This window comes from Glandiceps talaboti, chromosome 14 (genome assembly GCF_964340395.1).
Source record: "Glandiceps talaboti chromosome 14, keGlaTala1.1, whole genome shotgun sequence".
In the NCBI taxonomy this organism is placed as follows: domain Eukaryota; kingdom Metazoa; phylum Hemichordata; class Enteropneusta; family Spengelidae; genus Glandiceps; species Glandiceps talaboti.
Window position 1 is genome coordinate 4,580,159 of NC_135562.1, and position 19,259 is coordinate 4,599,417.

At 35.3% G+C, this 19,259-nt stretch overlaps 1 protein-coding gene across 8 annotated transcripts in view; it reads left to right on the forward strand.

The window, feature by feature from the left end:
• LOC144445429 (otoferlin-like) overlaps positions 1 to 19,259 on the forward strand; it is a 33,993-nt gene that overhangs the window by 12,314 nt on the left and 2,420 nt on the right. For 3 of the 8 annotated variants that reach the window (XM_078134969.1, XM_078134972.1, XM_078134974.1), the window contains 32 exons: positions 155 to 248; positions 493 to 630; positions 1,284 to 1,436; positions 2,027 to 2,219; positions 2,699 to 2,823; positions 3,217 to 3,351; positions 3,609 to 3,770; positions 3,956 to 4,054; positions 4,494 to 4,655; positions 5,375 to 5,546; positions 5,867 to 6,052; positions 6,791 to 6,996; positions 7,440 to 7,487; positions 7,855 to 7,938; positions 8,436 to 8,541; positions 8,933 to 8,994; positions 9,509 to 9,526; positions 9,720 to 9,743; positions 10,155 to 10,181; positions 10,799 to 10,933; positions 11,220 to 11,261; positions 11,831 to 12,007; positions 12,641 to 12,732; positions 13,043 to 13,213; positions 13,627 to 13,784; positions 14,395 to 14,534; positions 15,079 to 15,266; positions 15,685 to 15,735; positions 16,302 to 16,492; positions 16,824 to 17,005; positions 17,385 to 17,485; positions 18,498 to 18,721. In XM_078134969.1, the coding sequence (XP_077991095.1) occupies positions 155 to 248; positions 493 to 630; positions 1,284 to 1,436; positions 2,027 to 2,219; positions 2,699 to 2,823; positions 3,217 to 3,351; positions 3,609 to 3,770; positions 3,956 to 4,054; positions 4,494 to 4,655; positions 5,375 to 5,546; positions 5,867 to 6,052; positions 6,791 to 6,996; positions 7,440 to 7,487; positions 7,855 to 7,938; positions 8,436 to 8,541; positions 8,933 to 8,994; positions 9,509 to 9,526; positions 9,720 to 9,743; positions 10,155 to 10,181; positions 10,799 to 10,933; positions 11,220 to 11,261; positions 11,831 to 12,007; positions 12,641 to 12,732; positions 13,043 to 13,213; positions 13,627 to 13,784; positions 14,395 to 14,534; positions 15,079 to 15,266; positions 15,685 to 15,735; positions 16,302 to 16,492; positions 16,824 to 17,005; positions 17,385 to 17,485; positions 18,498 to 18,678 (4,003 nt within the window). In that variant the 3' untranslated portion in view covers positions 18,679 to 18,721. Of the gene's footprint in view, positions 1 to 154; positions 249 to 492; positions 631 to 1,283; positions 1,437 to 2,026; positions 2,220 to 2,698; positions 2,824 to 3,216; positions 3,352 to 3,608; positions 3,771 to 3,955; positions 4,055 to 4,493; positions 4,656 to 5,374; positions 5,547 to 5,866; positions 6,053 to 6,790; positions 6,997 to 7,439; positions 7,488 to 7,854; positions 7,939 to 8,435; positions 8,542 to 8,932; positions 8,995 to 9,508; positions 9,527 to 9,719; positions 9,744 to 10,154; positions 10,182 to 10,798; positions 10,934 to 11,219; positions 11,262 to 11,830; positions 12,008 to 12,640; positions 12,733 to 13,042; positions 13,214 to 13,626; positions 13,785 to 14,394; positions 14,535 to 15,078; positions 15,267 to 15,684; positions 15,736 to 16,301; positions 16,493 to 16,823; positions 17,006 to 17,384; positions 17,486 to 17,932; positions 18,722 to 19,259 lie in introns of those variants that run through there. The other 5 variants (XR_013481903.1, XR_013481904.1, XM_078134973.1 and 2 more) reach the window with 5 other exon arrangements.

A 19,259-nucleotide genomic window follows, 5' to 3' on the forward strand; every position in this document is an offset into this window, starting at 1 on the left:
TATATAAGATCTAACATTATTATTATGACGAGACTAAATAACATCACTCGGTTTACTTTACTTGAACTTACGCAAATGTTTTTTTATATTTATTTATATATTCATTTATTTGTTGTTTTTATTTATCAATACTTTGTTTTGTGTTTTTCTACAGTGACATAGTCAGATTAACTAGTGACAGTGGAAAACACTACCCTGGCAAGACCAACTTGGACAAGGAAAGACACAAACGAATATTGAGAGAAACAGTAAGTTCACTTGGCCTGTCGTTGCGTTTTGGATACACTCTCATCTGACATAGAAATGGAGAGTTAACCTTGAAAAGATCAAACACAAGGAAATCGAGAACGTCTACTGAAATGTAGTGCCTAAATTTATCTTAAGTTCACTCTTACTTTGTGACGAATTATTTGGATGTTTTTGTGTCTTCGTACTAAGTAATAGAATAGATTATGCAAATTTATTTATTAAAATGGTTGTTTTTACCATTAGGGGAAAATAGCCAAAGATGTCCGTCCTTATAAGAAGAAATCTTCAAATGGGCATTCACTTGTTACCGCTGCAAATTTCAAGGCGAAGTTGAAGGAATGTTACACGATCTTGAAGAAAATTCAACACCTTGCGAAAGAGGTCAGGTTTTTTTATAGGTTTTTATAGGATTTAGATATTTTCCTTTAGTAATGGAAGTACATGTGAATGCAAGTACAAGTGAAGATAATTAGCGGCATTGACCATGCGTCCATTAATCAAACATTAAAACCAGAAGTCCTCTTTAGATATAGTGCGTCTTAAGGATCAATTTTCCGGATAAACAAAGATCTTTCAAGCATCTTTCAAACTTTGCCATATGGAATCTTGTCCATGATCCTCTTGACACACCAAAGACATTTCGAGATTTGTTGTCTTGTTTTCATGTAGGCATACTTTTCTGATGAACACAATTCCACAATTGTACATATTTAATGGGTCGCGTCACACCGGTCTCTGAAAGTCATAATGATCACTGGCAGACACGATAAGCAAAATATACTTCAAAATACTGTGTACATCATATACTAACAACAGGATTATCCTTACTGCTATGTATCTACTTTCAGCCACAGGATAATTTACCTGACGTCATCAGACATTAATGACATCATTGTATTTACTTTCAGCCACAAGATGATTTACCTGACGTCATCAAACATTCAATGGCGCCATTTCATTTGCTTTCAGCCACAACACACATTACTATACCTGATGTCATCAGACATTAATGACGTCATTGTATTTACTTTCAGCCACAAGATAATTTACCAGATGTCTTTATTTGGATGATAAGTGGCGAGAAGCGAATTGCATATTATAGAATACCAGCCAGACGGTTAATGTATTCTCAGGATGATGAAGAAAAGGGAAGACTATGTGGTCGTGTTCAAACGTTCTTTTTGAGGGTAGGTATGTTTGACTTTCTGTGACCCGTCGGTTTAAGACATGTAAACTATTCCTTCACTAAGCTGTGATAGCATTGCCCTCTATTGTAAAATTCCCAACAGAATTCTGCACAGTGTGCAATTTTATATACCAACAGATATTATACCAAATGGCAGATACCGATAACTGCATGCACTCCTGAAGTATCTTTGCAAAACTTGCCACAGCCACTGCAATGACTGTAATTATATTTTCAGTCGTCGTTGCAACGTTACAAAACGTTGCCACGCGGTAGATTCACTTATCAGATCGAGTACGTATTGGCACACACATTCTAGGACAGAGTAACAGGTTGACTGTACAACGGAAAGTCATGCCGTCCCAGCATATTGAGGCATATTATTGAATATATTGAGCCATCAACATCGGAAGATCCGTTAAAATCATACAATATTTAAAACCTCCCCAAATATTGACATGGTCATGACAACTTTTACTAATGGTATCGACATTTAATTTCACACATCACCATTAAGAGTAAAATGCTGTCAAGTTATATTAGTACTCCACAAAACAGTACAGAGCGTATAAAGATACCTATTCCTTACAGCTACCAGGCAAGAAGAGCACTGGTAAAAGTGGTTGGAATACTCAGTGCAAATTACAAGTTTACCTATGGCTTGGTCTTGCAAAATACAAGCGTGAGTTTCTCCAAGGATTACCCTTAGGTTATGAAATAACACCAGAAATGAATCGTATGTCAAAACCCAAGACCATACCCCCAAATATAATTACTTACAGAGGTAAGCAAAATATTGGTAGTAACTGAGATCGACTGCAGCAGTAGTTGCAATAACTGCATCACATCAATAGTCGTTGTGGTGCTATTGGTTGTAGAATTGGAAGATTTAATGGTAGTACATGCATGTAGAAAGCAGTGAGTGTGGAAAGGGGGTTTAGGTGAGATATCGCTGTTTGCCATTCCCAGTAAAGGCGTGATTGTGGTTATATTAATATGTCTAGGTTTGTCTGTCATTTAGTGGGTTTTTGCAGTTAAGTAAATATCTAAAGTGTGCTCGACTACTTATACTTCTCATTCTTCTGCCATCCTTTTTGCCTTCTCCTTGTTCCCCTCATCTGCCTCTCTGAGTACATTTTTTACTGTTTCCAGAAGTCGTTAATTCATTCCAGCAATAACGGTTCATATTCCAATAAGTAGTCTGTCGACATCTTCGTATGAATGCAAACCAATTTATATCCACGATTATTTGATTTTTGACAGAAAAACACAAATATCAGCTTCGTGCCCATTTGTACCAAGCCAGAGCTATGATTGGGTCAGATGACTCCGGATTATCCGATCCCTTCGCACGAGTCATCTTTGGTAATCAATACCTATATACACAGGTTAGTAGGCATCAATTATACATTTTTTGTTGAAACGTTAGGTCATCACTGACTCGAAATATAGGTTTTTGGTATCGTACCATTATTGTTCTACATCGAGTCATGTTTTTTTTCTGTATATTAAAAAAGTCATTAGGAACCGTTAAGGTGATGATATCAACAACAACAACAACAATGGCTCACCCTTTAAAAACTTCTCAAGAAAGACACATTGCTTGATACATTTAAGACTATTCGACCACATCTATTAAAGTGAAAATGAAACATATTTACATACTTTATCCACACTGTTCGTGTTTTAACCGAGCTACGTATAACCAAAGCGAATTCCATTGTATAATTTTATACTTATGGCAATAAAGTTAATAATAATAATAATGCTTCCATCTGAAGGTGGTCAATGAGACACTGAGTCCGAAATGGGATCAAACGTTTGTGTTTGATAATGTTGTGATGTATGGAGAAGCTGATGCTGTCAAACAGTATCCACCAATGATTGTTGTTGAAGTGTACGATGAAGACAACATTGTAAGTATGGGGTATGCAAAATCTGGACTTTTTGACTTCAATAGAATTCGTTGAAATATATAAAACAGTTTATTAATGTACTTTCAATTGTAATTATACCATGTATAACTCAAGAGAACAACTGTTTATGGATTGGTGAAAAACAAGTCACTTTTTGACAATCTCAAAATATTCAAAGCAAAACCGTTTTAGTTGTTAAAAAACAGTTGAATGCCAAGAACATATTTGAATACACGCATTTCACACATCTGTTTCAGGGCAAAGCTGAATTTCTTGGTAGAGCGTTAGCAAATCCTGTCATTAAGATGAAAAACCAGGCGTACAGGGAACCTCATTTCCCGCCATTATTGGAATGGTTTCATATCTTCAGGGGTAGTAGCCGTGCTGGCGAACTTCTAGCGGCATTTGAATTGTTCGAGGTTAGTGTATCAATATCAGCATTTTAATACTATAATAATGTTACATGACTGACTTCATTTTATTTTTCTCATTTCAAATTAGGGGGGGGGGTCTTCCAATGCATTGTCCGTTAATCCATATGTCATACATGTATCAACAATTTCCTTTGTTCAAAGTTGATCACTAATATTCATGTTTTACCTAGTTGGAAGATCAACACAACTTTCAAAAACTCCCACCATTGCCTGAAGATGGTAGTTTACCCGACTACATTAAGCCAGAAGTATGTCCGTACAGAATCGAGGTAAGTTATTGTTTAACACTGTATTGTTCCATACTCAACATGCTGTATCTTCTTTGGTAACCCGTTAACTTTGGAATCAGACTAATTTGACCAGTTGCTGCTCTGTCCAGTTGTGTTCACCTATGCCTTATAGATGGGAACTTTCAATTTTCAAAAATAAGATAAGGATTTCCATATCTAAGCGACATGAAGACTATGCTGTGGAGTCTATTTATCAATATGAATGCAGATGTACAGATACTACTAACAGCTACAATCAGATTGAGAACAAATTCGCAAGTAACCGTCGTTGACTCAGTTTGGTACAAGGTTTAATCTTAACATAAACGAATAAAATTCGAAATTTGACTTTTTGACTCTTTAGGGACTATATCATCTACAACATTTGTGCCCTTAGTTTGAAAACTTCAGTGTTATTCCTATCATATCATTGTTACAGATATTGTTTTGGGGTGTCCGTATGATGAAGCGGCTACAATTGATGCCAGTTGATAGTCCAAAAGTTGATATAGAGATAGGTGGAAATACCGTGCATTCCTCGATGATATTAAATACATCAAAGAACCCGAACTTCAGCAATCCTCTGACGTACATTGATTTGGTAAGTATTATCATTTAGTCTACATATTACATAGATATATTATCTTGAAATGTTAGAGAAGGTTTGACAAAGACAACTTCAAAAGAACTGAATAAAAAATTCATTTTAATTAGTAAAGTTTTGATGATAGATGCTAAAATATGAACCTGGTTGTAAGGGTCTGTGTAATATCTCTTGCCAAGGCAGATTCACGACACTTCACCTCACCTCAAATTCGGAATAGTTGAAACCAAATATCTTTACTCTTTGTCATTTCCGTTCATTGTACAGACCGTGTTATGTTAGTATTCACTGGCGCTGTTTGATACAAACATGCAGAAACCAATAAGAAACCGTACACATGACATTTTGAGATGGCAAGGTTGAATGAATACAGTTTCTTGCGACATTCTGTCTTTAATTGAAATGAACTTAAGTGTCATCATGCATATATCAAATGCAGATATCAACAACAAATTGACAACTCCGTGTAGTCGTAGTACGTTTAAATGATTTATTTCATTTAGACAAAATGTAGCAAGAAATTGCGATTTGCTATTTTAGTGTAGAACATGCAAATTTCCTTGGCTTCTGCATATTTGTAGCAATCAGAACCAGTGAACAGTAAGTTGGAATTGGTTGTACGTCCGAGGTAAAATCACAACAACTATAAATCGGACGAAGTTTTGCAACATTATTTGAGCTGTCTTTTTAATGGATAGTAAGACTTTCTTTCACAGGAATTACCGGCAAATGAGGATTATTGTCCCCCGGTTAACATCCGTGTGATGGACTGTCGAAGATTTGGACGGGTTGCACTTGTTGGAACACATACGATTCACACAATGAGAAGGTTTAGGTACAATCCGAAGAAACCAAAAACTAATCCCAAAGCCGTTGATGGAGCAACAGGTATAGTGAAGTGATGGTTGAGGTTGAGGAGGTGGTGGTGGTGGTGGTGGTGGTGGTGGTGGTGGTGGTGGTGGTGATGATGATGGTGGTGATGATGATGGTGATGGTGGTGGTGGTGGTGATGATGATGATGATGATGATGATGATGATGATTGGGGTTGTTTTGGTGATGATTGTGATGATGATGATGATGATGATGATGATGATGATGATGATGGTGATGATGATGATGATGGTGATGAGTAGATAGACTTTCTCTTAGTAGCTATTTTATAAATCGTACATCACTGTGTTCATATGCGTACATTTTATCTTTTCAGGCACAAGTATGAATAAAATGACATTACCAGCTACTTCTAAAGATCAAGGAGTCAGTAAGAAGATTGAGCAGGAGAAAAACAAGCAAGAACCAAATGCAGATGTCAAAGAAGTTATTGAAAACACTATTAACGAAGATAAAAAGGATACAGTTTCTATTAGTAGTAAATCAAGTATATTGAAAGTCGGTGAGAACTACAGACATCTAGACGTAATGAAAAACCAGCCAGACAATTTGTAACGATAGCCATATTGAAATATTTCATTCTCACTAGGGGATTGAAAACTGCCATCTTGTGGTATATTATGGAAGTGCCATTTCATTGTTTTGAATGAATCGATACTGTTTCAACCTATGCTTTTACATGCCACCACAAATAATCTCACCTCGGCCACAACAGTCATTACAGGGGGACGTTTTATGCACTTTCTCTATGTTTATGAATGTTCAACCATCCAGGTATGAAGTACATAATGTTACAACTATCCTAGTGGACTTGCTGTTGTTTTGCGTAAAAACAGTTTCACGTCTATCCTGGACGTGCCTTCAGGCTGACTGATGATCTTAGACTAGTGTTTGGTGACGTATTTTCATTTTCTCATTCTGAACGTAGTTGAATACATGACACTACACGAGAAGGCAAATTTACCCACCGTTACCAAACCTTTACCCTATCTGTGACCCACCTAACCTGTCCAGGGGTAGTACAAGATGTAGTACCACGTTTGACTGTCTACAGCCCCAACGGGAGAGATCACAGAGGGGGGGGGGGGTAAATTAAGTCAAAGGTGGAACTTCGTCTCATACTCATCACATTTACACATCCTCTGCCCAAGATTTACCCCGGTGGAAAGACATGGTCAAATATGACTTTTCGTATAGTGTGAAGATTTAAAGAACTGTGGAATCATTCTTGTTTTCGTAGGTTTGAAAATGCTAAAGAGTCCTTTGAATGGGTCCGATATTATACACCTACCTTTAAATGAAGAACCAATGAAAGACACCCAAAGTCCGGAGTCAAAGACAGACAACGAACAGAAGAGTGGAGATGTAATTATTACAGTAACACCCGATGACGGTCAAAATTCAAAGAAAGATACACTAAATATAGATATACCAGGAACTTCTGAGGTATACATCGGTATTTTTTATTGATACTTAACAATGTTAGCAGGAAATATGACTATGCTCCAAAGATTAATTTTGTCATTTCTGATTTCAGTAATTTTGAAAGAAATGAGTTGATATTAAAAATATACATACATGTATCTGATATTATGAACAATATTCGATTTTTTGAATCATGACAAAAGTTACTGATGATCCTAGTCTTGCTGCTAGACGTTCGGGCTTTCTTTCGATGCTATAAAACCATAAGCGAACGAAGTTCGCATGTGAGGGCTTGCCCGAACACGGATGTTCCATCCTCGATAGCGTTGTTCGGCTGTGTGTCGTATTTAATCGGAAGAACATCCGAGGGCTAGCTGATAGACTATGATGATCCCAACCCCAGAAGTGAAACCATCAATACAGTTATAATCAAGATGATGTATTGAAATTGTTTTTATTTCTAGTCAACTGAACCACCACCTCCTGTAGAAGCACCAGAAGCAAAAGGCGGGGTGAGTAGTAGATGCAAATTAGATACTGTTATGATCACAACCGAAAATAGTTTATTAATCAGATTTGAGAGATGAAAATGCATTTCTACAAAATTTTACTTGCTTACTGGTCAAACGTGTGTCCTTTTGTTGAGTATAATTTAATTATTAACCTGGGCTGCTTTTCAAGTGAACCACCAACTTGAAGAGTTCCAGTATGTACTGTAAAAGTTCATACGTGTTTATAACATTGCCAAGCAAAGTACGTGTTTCCAGTTTTCATGAAGAGAAGTTCAACAAAAACGCTATCACTTTCTAAGCACCACTCTCATTGGTACATCTGATACTTTTCATGTCGTTTTACACAAACTTCGTTCACTCTTTGCAGGGGTCAAAAAAGATAGAAGACATAGATGAAAGTGAACTTGACTGGTGGTCCAAGTACTACGAAACTAAGAAGGATATGGCCAAGGTATTGTAAACCATTACTGTTTGTTTTAATCGTAACAAGCACGTCTCTCTAAAATGGTTTGTGTGTATTATAAAAAACACACATTATACAGACGAGAACATTACCATATTGGCTTTAGTATCGCAGATATTTGTACACATATCAAGAAGTCTCACTGACTTTCACGATAATAGAGTACACACTATAAGTGTTACTGGTATTGATTGCCCTTATTTGGGTAATATACTACTTATTTGCATAGGGCATCATATTCCCTTATTTGGGATCACATTCCCCCATATGGACATAGATTTTCATTATTTAGGTAGCATATGCCCTTATATGGATATTGCATTCCTATATTTGAGTATAATATCCGTATTTGGGTATCATATTCCCTTATTTACATATCATATTCCCTTGTCCGGAGCTATGCATGGACGTTAGTGCTGCAGTAGGATAACTGAAGTGCACTTTCTCGTCTAAAACGTTCAATAATATCTCTTTTATATCGTAAGGCGGAACAAAGGAAGATGATGAGAAAAATGGCTTTGAAAAAGAAACAAAAGAAAAAAAGTAACAAGGGCGAAGATGAGGAGGAGACTGATGATCACGTACCTGGAGGTAACCCTATCTATTTTTAAATTATTTGATATCTGCATTACATATGAAAAAACTGTTGAGAACCAAATGCATTCACCCTGTTATTGGTAGAAACATGACAAAGTAAGAGATTACTTCACTCGACGCGATATTAGGTGCAATAGTATATTTCAAATAGCAATGGGTTAGCTCAGTACAGAAAAAGGCTCATACCATCGTTAATGGAGTTCAAATTGGTTCTAAAGGTTCTGGTATTAGCTGTATTGGCATGGTAATAAGCATATATCTAGAGCACTAGTGATGAAACGAATGGCCAACATGAAAGCAATGCGTGATTTTAGAAAAGTAACTACTGATTATCAATTTGTTTCTTCATTTTTAATTCTTGATCTGATGCTGTGAAAATGTGAAGATGATGATGATAGTAGTAGTGACAGTGATAGTAAAGTGAAAATAGAAGATGATGATGATGCGGTATGTACATAATATTATCACGGATATTGATTTTCTGGGAAAATACGGTCTGTTTGTAGGGGAATTATGTGTATGTTATGGTGCAACGTTAACTTAAAACTAAATTATACCATACATTATAATACTTGCATACATTCAAATTGCGATTTAAACACTTACCATATATTTCCTTTCTTAAACGACTTGACAAGGTACATATAATGTATGTTCGGTATGAATTCCACATTTCACATTAACATTCATCGTTAATACACCTATGGCTTTTTCTTGTAAGTAGAAGTCTAACATTCAGATTGAACAATATAAATATAATTACTGATTTATGATATATGGAATATTTTTCTTTGAGTCAAACCACACATATTTACGGTTATTATATGATGGTGTATATGATGGTGTACCTGTGCTATAATAAGCCCCTCCTCAACTACAGTGCTTGGGCCAGGATTGTTATAATTAATATGTATGGAATTTCATTTAATACATCTATTTTTCTTTCTTTTTTTCTATATAGGATAAGGCCGACACAGAGGTAAGATTGTTTATGCAAATTAATGGACTCCAGCTGTAAATAGAGGTGATTTTATGATATGCCACACTCTGCCTATGCTGTGTTGTCTGGTATATATTATACAGTAATTTAAAAAGGTTTTGTAATTTAATTGGCTTTACAGTCTCAAGCACATAAATTCATAAACTACTTTTTTATTTTCACACAATATTAGCGGCAATGCGCTTTGGGAAGTTTGGTATGTATTTTCTCATTTTCTCGTACATGCATAATTTTCTGTTATGACTTTTTATTACCTCGACTAGGGACTTTATATCGCAATATCATTTCGTTTATTTTACGAAAAGAATATATTATCCTTTTCAATTCATTCCATTTTATTTATTCATTTTTAAGATGAGAATTTATTCTGCAGCATGAAAAAGGTTGCAACAGGAGGCCTTCATTTGTTTTAAGTCGGCAGAAATTCTCTCTTGCTAGAAGTACAAAGAAATACAATACAATCTGAACACTACCCTCGACCAGTATAATCAGTTTTAGTACCACATTACATATTAAATATATTCTGTAATAAATGTAAATCCACTAAGACATTTGTTGTTGTTTTTTTCATCGAAATCTATGGGCTACCAAAATTTCCTTAATGCAGCCGAAACTCAACATATGCAAAATAAAGGTATTGAGACAATGATTATTGCAGCTTTCAATATTGAGAGGGTCAAAGTTAATAAGGCTTGAGGTGCAGTAAACATTCTAGGTGTTACGAGAATGAGTGTTCATGGATTCTTGGCTTATAGTTATAAGTGGACATTCCTGCTCCCAAAATCAAGCCATTTTCGGTAGCGAATACCAAATTTTCGCTGATATGAGGTACACCCTTTTAGTACCCCAGACGCCGCCGAAGAAACGTCCACGAAAATGTGGGATTCGCTTGTTAAAGTATTTGGAAATCTTTGAGTAGGAATTCTCTATTGTATTACTGATGCTGTCTGTGATGGTAGTAGTTGTAGTCCTTGTGGTGGTGGTTTTGGTGGTGGTTATGCTCCTGGTAGTAGAATGGTAAAACTACTTGTGGTAAGATAGGTAGTAATACTAGTTAACAGTATAATGTTGTATAAAAAGGTTCATTTGGTTTTATAATTTTAGATTGGTATGTATGTATCATTATGGGATTTGACTCGCATAACATCACGTGCTTTTTATCATGTAATTAACCATCTTTCAAATACAGTGATATAATTTAAAACAAATTTAGACTGTTGTGCCTAATAGAAAATACCATCTATTTTTCAGATATATCCATGTGGACTAGAGGGTGTGCCGGAATTCAACGGTTTTAAGGAATGGCTTAATACCTTCGAATTATATCGTGGTAAGAATGGGGATGGTGAGGAAGAAGAAGATAGCCGACTTGTTGGTGCATTTAAGGTAAATAAGACCTTCTTAATATGAAACTAGGTCTAATGCAAAACAAAGATATACGTTACTTATCTCCACATCTCTTGTGTCTTAGCTCTTCTGTAGTTGGCTTTATACTCTTCTTTTTGATAACGTCGGGTAAGGCCAAGCTACTAATCATTTTTCAAGAAATTTACAATAAAAAAGAAAACTTTTTTTTTTAATCTTTAAAAATGGTCATGCCTCATGCATTGATCTGATGTATCTTATTTACATTTTTTTGTATCTTTTCTCCCTTACCGAACTCACCATTCAGCTTCTCTGGCCAAGCACAAGTAGACTGGTTGGATATTTTAAGGCAAGTGTGGTTGTTGTTTTGTTGTTCGTTCGTTCGTTCGTTCATTCGTTCGTTTGTTCGTTTGTCTGTCTGTCTGTCTGTCTGTCTGTCTGTCTGTCTGTCTGTCTGTCTGTCTGTCTGTATGTATGTATGTATGTGTGTGTGTGTGTATGTATGTATGTATGTATGTATGTATGTATGTATGTATGTATGTATGTATGTATGTCTAATGAATGGATGGACGGGTGCATGTATGTTTTGAGACAAAATACATCATGATACTTAAAAGTATAACTTTTGGAGAAAAGTGGGTCCTGTCAATACTGGATGTTTTATTCATCTGTATATGCACATTTTGAGTACAACTTTCGCTTAGTTTGCACGAAATTAAAGACATATCTGTCACATCAAAAGCATGAAGAACTTAGAACTGACAGTACTTTGGCATTGCTTGCTGATGATGGAAACCCAAGACAGCGAATTCAAAGCAGAGAGTTACTTTGTTAACATAAAGTATTTGCTCATTCAATTCTATGAAGAGAACTTAATTTGACTGTTCTGTATTTCATTTTCATTACTGTTAAAATCAGGGGTCATTATCAGTCTACAAGTACCCAATCACAGAGGACGGTACAAATCCATTCGGCTTCAATCCGAGAGAGGGTAGCTACTTCAAAGGCTTGCCGAAGAATGACCCAACCAATGTACTTATTCGTGTGTATGTCGTCAAAGCCCTCAACCTACATCCTGCTGATTTGAATGGTAAAGTAAGTAACAGTTTACGATATTTTCTCTATTTTTCAATTACAAGATCTTGTAATTTGTGTATATTATTAATGTAAATATTTTTGTTTTCACTGTATATAAGATTTGTTTTTGTTGATTATGTCCAGACTACTAGAATCTGTTGTTACTATGTATTAGTAAGTACATTAATAGTATATTGAGTTTAACGAAATTACTTATTAGTCTCTCTCCAATACCATCGAATTTCGTATTTCAAATTCATTCTTTAATTTACTACAAGCTGGTTTTCCCTTTATTTTCACGTGGGAAATAAATTTCACAATTTTAAAAGTAGCATTTTAGTACTAGTAATAAATCGCAAAAATAAGTGTTTAACGTATGGGTTATTTTGTTTCTTCGAAGGAGTAACACTTGACTACTGAGATAGGCAATGAGAACATAGACGATTGTAATGGACACATAACAAAAGACAGCACTATTTGCTCAATAACAATGTTTTATAAGTTCACTTTTCTATACACTTGTTTTGTTGTCAGTAACATAATTCTGAAAAGACTTTCATTGACAAAACAGTAGTGTAACACTACATGTAACATTATTATATGCCATTCGTACAGTACGTCATTAAGTCAGCATCGTGTCTTACATTTCAGGCTGACCCGTACATTGCCGTACAACTTGGCAAACAGAAGATGAGTGACAAGGAAAACTACGTTTCGAAAAACCTTAACCCAGTTTTTGGAAAGTAAGTTAACAACTGATTTCAGAATAGTTAAAATTTGAAGAACATGGATGGCCTATAATAATAGGGATAGTGATATGTAATAATCTTAACATAAAATGTTATAATGTGTAGACCAAGCATTGAGACAATAAGACCAAGCATTGGGTCATTAAAGCTTCCAGATAAAAGCTTCCACATTGTCAAAAGTACTTGGGTTGTCGAAAGGCTTATTTTACTTACTATTGCTTTAATTGATTAATATAGCAGGAACAATCATTTTTTGTTGTAAAAAACTAAAACATTGAAAACAATTCTCTGTCTTTTCTTAAAGGTCGTTTGAGTTTGAAGCCCTCTTTCCCCAGGAGTCGATGCTTATTGTTCAAGTGTATGACTGGGATATGATTGGAAGGAACGACTTGATTGGGGAAACCAAAATCGACCTAGAGAATAGATTCTATAGTCGACACAGAGCTCTTTGTGGGATCGCTCAACAATATGCAACGTAAGAACCGTTTCTCAACAGATTGAAGTATAATGTTTGTGAGAAACCAAAACATTATGATTATGGTAGTGTTTGAACATTTACTGGCATTTAAAACAAACTGCCGTTATAGCTTGTAAATTGTGAAATTCTTTTACAGCTCAACAAAATGCTGTTTTCACCAGCACTATCAAATCAACTTCAAAACAATTTAAAATCCTGAGTATCAATGACAGGATCTTGTATTTTTAACCCAATCTGATGTTATACTTCCATTTGAATATCAATGTGAGTTGTAGCATGGTGACGATTTCCTGTGGTTACATACAAATGATAGAGTTTTTAAAAAATATTTTGAAATGTAACTTTTACTGTTTTGTTCCAAGTGGTTTCTTTTTTATTTTTTTTATGTATCGTAATAATTTAAATTGTAGACATGGATATAATAGATGGCGAGATAGCTTAAAACCAACACAGATACTTGCCAAATTATGCAAGACAGCGAAAATGGATGAACCAGTATATTCACCAGGTTCAGTCACTGTTGGAAATAAGATGTTTACTGGGAAGAAACAGATACCAGATGACGATGGTAAGACTCCTAAGGTTAGATCTGATCATAGAGGTAGCCAGAACATGAAAGAAATGTACTAACCACTATGTCTTCAATGAAGACTTGTCTTAAGTAGTGCGTGCCTTAATCTCAAACAAATAGCGAGAGTGATACTGGAGTATTTCCTGTATGCATTTCAATTTATCATGGAAAAGGAGCAAGTTATGTTACTTCCTCTCTATGTTATAATAATTACCATTCTTTTGTTGGCAAGCCACACTAACTTTACTTAGAAAGGTTCACATCGTAACACATTCCCTGTCAAATAGTGTTTAAAGTTAGTAGTAATAAATAATCAAGTAAACTTGCACTTTTGATTAGTCATGCTCTCTCTTGAAAAGTCACGTCAATCAAGAGAACCAAGCCAATACATTTTTGTAAGTTCTTGTTAAATTCCATGGTTTTGATTAATATTTACCCTGTCTAGAAATTAAATTAATTTTTAAAAACTCTGTTCCATTAGGTGTAGATTCCATGAAATGAAAGAAGAAAGATGTACTTATAGTTTTGGACAATACTATATTTTACCGCAGGTTTTCAGTATTTCATTTCTTAAATCTTACAATGTATATTATACACAATACTACAGGACGGTTGATGAACTCATATGAACCTGTTGCACTTGAAGCTCTAAAACACTGGGATGAAATGCCACGAGGACGTAAATTGGTACCAGAGCACGTAGAAACAAGATCCTTGTTCAACCCTAGTGTACCTGGAATAGAACAGGTAACAAAGTATTTACATGTCTGGCGAAAACTGGTGTTGATGTTACATATTTACAGCATTGACACATCCAAACACATGGCCTTATTATATATGTCAAGTAACACAGTTTTACATTGGTTGCATTCATCATTAACAATTTAATAACCTACTCTTTTCAATCATTTAACTTTACGTTCATGTTTACCGTCACAGTCACATGTATTCACACGAGTACCAAAGCAAGATTAGATCAACAACGTATGTCTTGGTCAAAGTACATGAATTACAGAAGGGACTTTGTTGAAAATCATTCAGCTGTCAGAACACTCCAACTGTATGCATCAACTATCAGTGGTGATTAAGTAATATAATTATTGGTTAGACAGTGAAAGCATACACAAAACTGTTCCCACTGAAGTGCAATATCTATTTTGGCTGACAAACTAGGTCCTCAAACTCGATCTCGCCTTCTCTTTGTACAATAATTATTTTGGTTCCAGAATAACATAAAAGATACTACCTCATAAGATTTCAAGTGAATGGTCTTTTTAATTTTAAAAAACAGGGTAAACTTGAAATGTGGGTAGAAATGTTTCCCATGGATTTACCTCGTCCTTTGGCTCCAGTCAGTATAACTCCTAGAAAGCCTGAAAGATATGAGCTTCGTGTCATCATTTGGAATACAGAGGATGTAGTCCTTGAAGACAGTTCTGCTCTTACTGGTGAAGCGATGAGTGACATCTATGTAAAGGGGTGAGTAGTGGGAGAATTAAGTTTGTTGATTATTATTTAATGTCGTGTGCACTGAATGATGCAATAGGGATGTGATTAATTTAGACCAATGTTATAGAAATTATATTATACTAATTCACTCATTGATTATTTATATAAGCTAGAACATGTCCAGACACGTAGGAACTACTTGTAAAAATATTTGGCTGACAAGTCTTTTAGACAATTCAAGAATGTAAATGAGAAATGGGAAACCTGGGCTTGAGCATAATTTTCCTATTTTCAATTAACATGACTCATTCATGCGGCATAATTGTGAATGTATGTAGACATATACGTAACGCTATTATAGCGTTAGGGTCGCTAACATCACAAATTCATACAGCCAGAGGTTAGAGGTATATGTTTACAGTTAGATGTAATTTTTCCTTTGTCTTAGCTGGTTGATTGGTGCCCAAGATGATAAACAAGAGACAGATGTTCATTATAGGTGAGTAGCGAATTTCCATGAATCTCATGGTCTAAGAAAATGAATGAATAGCCATGGGTTCTGTTTTGGCATGTAATTTCAAAGAACATCAACCTTTGTCGAAGCTTAGCTTGTCCTTTTGGCATTTATAATTACAAATTGTTGTTGCTGTTGGTGTTGTGGTGGTGGTGGTGGTGGTGGTGGTGATTGTTGTTGTTGTTGTTGTTGTTGTTGTTGTTGTTGTTGTTGTTGTTGTTGGTGGTGGTGGTGGTGGTGGTATTGTTTGTATATATGTTTGTTTTAAATAGAAAATAAAAGAATAAATAGTTTGAGTTATTTGACAATACACAGGTTTTGGTTTGATCCTAGTATAATGTTGCGTGCATTCAAGACCTTAATCCCACCGCCACGTACCACTTTGATCATAACCACAACTTTTTTAAAAACCTGCACAACATTAACATTGTACCGTAGCATAGGCAGACCATGTACACTTACCAAGTGTAATGTCCACGTGTTCATCCGAATAACTTACGTATAAACTACTTTTACATCACAACGTCAGTATGTATTTGATTTGTCTTCAGCTCAATGACAGGAGAGGGCTACTTTAACTGGAGATTTGTATTTCCATTCGAGTATCTTAATTTGGAGGAAAAGGTTGTGTACTGGAAGAAAGAATCTGAGTACGCATTGGATAAGACAGAGTACAAACTACCACCAAGGTTAAATTTACAAGTATGGGATGCTGACGCCTTCTCTGCTAATGATATCTTAGGTATGACAATTTAAAATCTCGATTAATCAAACAACAGCAGTGTAGCTCAAGATACATGCGATTAACATGGAAAATATCACTGTGCAAGGATCTATTGTCGAGTTATAGTTTATACAATTGAAGAGATGTATCCGTTGTGTATCTTTTCACGACAGCGTGATGATGATGATGATGATGATGATGATGATGATGATGATGATGATGATGGTGATGATGATGATGATGATGATGATGATGATGATGACGATGACGATGATGATGATGATGACGATGATGATGATGATGATGATGATGTGTAATTGCCTCTCAATTTTGTTTTGACATTTAACAGGATCCATGGTACTGGATCTTAATCGATTTCCACGCGGAGCTAAGGACTCTAAAAAGTGTACACTAAAGATGCTGAAAAGAGACGGTTCTGTACCAATGGTTTCGTTATTTAAATTGAAGAAAACAAGAGGATGGTGGCCATTTACTAGGAAGAGAGAATATGATGACAAACCTAAGTTAACTGTAAGTGTCGTTCAGTTTATTCGAATCGCTTCCAAATGTTGTCAATGAGGCAAAGGTGAGATAGCAAAAGTTCTCTTTTTAACGCAATCTCCTATGGTGTCAATAACGAAAAAATGTCACTATCGCTTTCTAAATGTATCAATAGCATTGTTTGATATAAGTCGAAAAGGTCATACCTTTACAATGTGGGGTTTTTCAGAGCATACACGCCAATCCTTGCTGTTATACAGCATTACTGTGTGTAGGTATCTCATAGAGGGCTATCTCTTTCGCGTTACTTTTAATTACTCATCCGATTCGTCAAACTCATACTCTATGCATGGACTGACAAATTAATTGTCGGGAAAAATAAGCAGTGACTCATGTTTTTTATTTCCAGGGCAAGGTTGAAGCAGAATTGACACTCTTGCTTGGAGAGGAGGCGGATAAAAACCCAGCAGGTCTTGCACGTAAAGAACCAGATCCCTTGGACAAACCAAAGTAGGTTTCTTAAATTCTCCGGTCCTTATACTCTATCATCCTTGAAGAAAGTTAGATTGATAAACATACGAACAACATAACTTATCTCAAATCTTCATTAAATTGTATCGTTAGTTATAATTATATATAATTCGTATCTTTTATCTACAATTCAACATATTACAACTCTTTAATTGTAGAGCCATGTGGCAACTTATTGCGAACATATTGTAAAATTCAATTTCCATAATCTGCGCCATTTTCTCCTCTACAGGAAACTGATAGCAAATACACTGAAAGTTTTGACGACCGCGAGGCAGAGAAAATTACCTCGAGTCACATTTACCTTAAATGTCTTAATTGAGTTAAAATCATGTTGATAACTAAAGACCTAGACTCAATGATAATCTACAAGTCTCTGTGTAGTATTTACTAATACTTTTTTTTATTCCAAACACTTGTTTATAGGATTTTGACGGTTGATTTTACACCATCCTAAACAATTTTAAATCGTTTTAAAATATTTGGCTTTTCTACACCTGTACTGCATCGTTGAAGATTCCCTCTATGAATGAGCTATGGATGCAGATTCAAATTGCCGGGTTTTTTCATCTGTCCATCCGCTATGAATAAACCTGAATAACAGAACGAATGCGAGTACTAAAGTCTAAATTTCTCAAATGAAAATATTTACGAAACTATGTTTATTGTACGAAAGTTATATTTCGTAACGAAATTCAAAATGAAAAGCAATTTATAATATCCTACTTTGGTTCTAATGTTGTTAGTTACACATATAGATTTCGCATGTTTTGGCGTTAGGTAAAATTTAAAAGCTAGTCTGTTCAATTCTAAAAGCTAGAGAAAAGCATTGAGTTCAAAAATATTTTTTTGCGGGAATATCTACCTTTTTGAAATCGCTCAATGTGTATATTTGATTTACAGTAACGGTTGTTGTTTTTAAAATTTAGACTAGTTTGACAAACAGTGTCAACGTTTACGTCACTTGTACCACCTTTATCTTTCCTAACAGTCGTCCCGGTAACACCCTCATGTTCTTCATGGGACCATTTAACGCCCTCAAATTCCTCATATGTGTCCGACTGAAGCGGTTTATCATCAAAGCTGTTATAACAGCCCTGTTCCTATGTCTGATTGGACTTTTCCTCTACTCTATGCCTGGTTACACCGTTAAGAAGATGTTTGGAGTTTGAGTTTCATTTACGGCATTTTCTTAAATGCTCTGTCAGAAATACGGTATAGTTCTTTTTGGTTCACCCTCATATTTCTTTTAAGAATTTGCTTGGTGTGTAGTCCGTAGTGCATGGCAGTAAGGTTTATCGTACGGTAGTTTTGAGTTGTTACCTATATCCATCCCCTACTACTGCTACAATCATTGTGCTAAAATGTCAAAGAAAATTACAAACCAACACGATCATTTATCTGGACAACTCTAATGTATGTTGCTTACTACATTTTATGTCGGTTAGTTAGTATACTAACATTTGAAGGAAAGGATTAATACATTCCTCTCTATGTTGCTTAAATTTCAACTATAGTGGACTCGCAATGTTCTACAATCAGTATGATTTTGCAAGTGAAGCGTATAGCATTACGAGTCCATATATACCAACGGTAAAACAATTTTGTAAATTTCATGCCATGTAACATATCTCACCATAGTGTAAAACATGAAAAACAGTATAGTTACGCTTCCTCTAGATCTGTTAGAAGATGTAATAAGAAACGTCGTATAACATGCGTGTAACAACTCAAAACTCTTGTATTCTGTTCT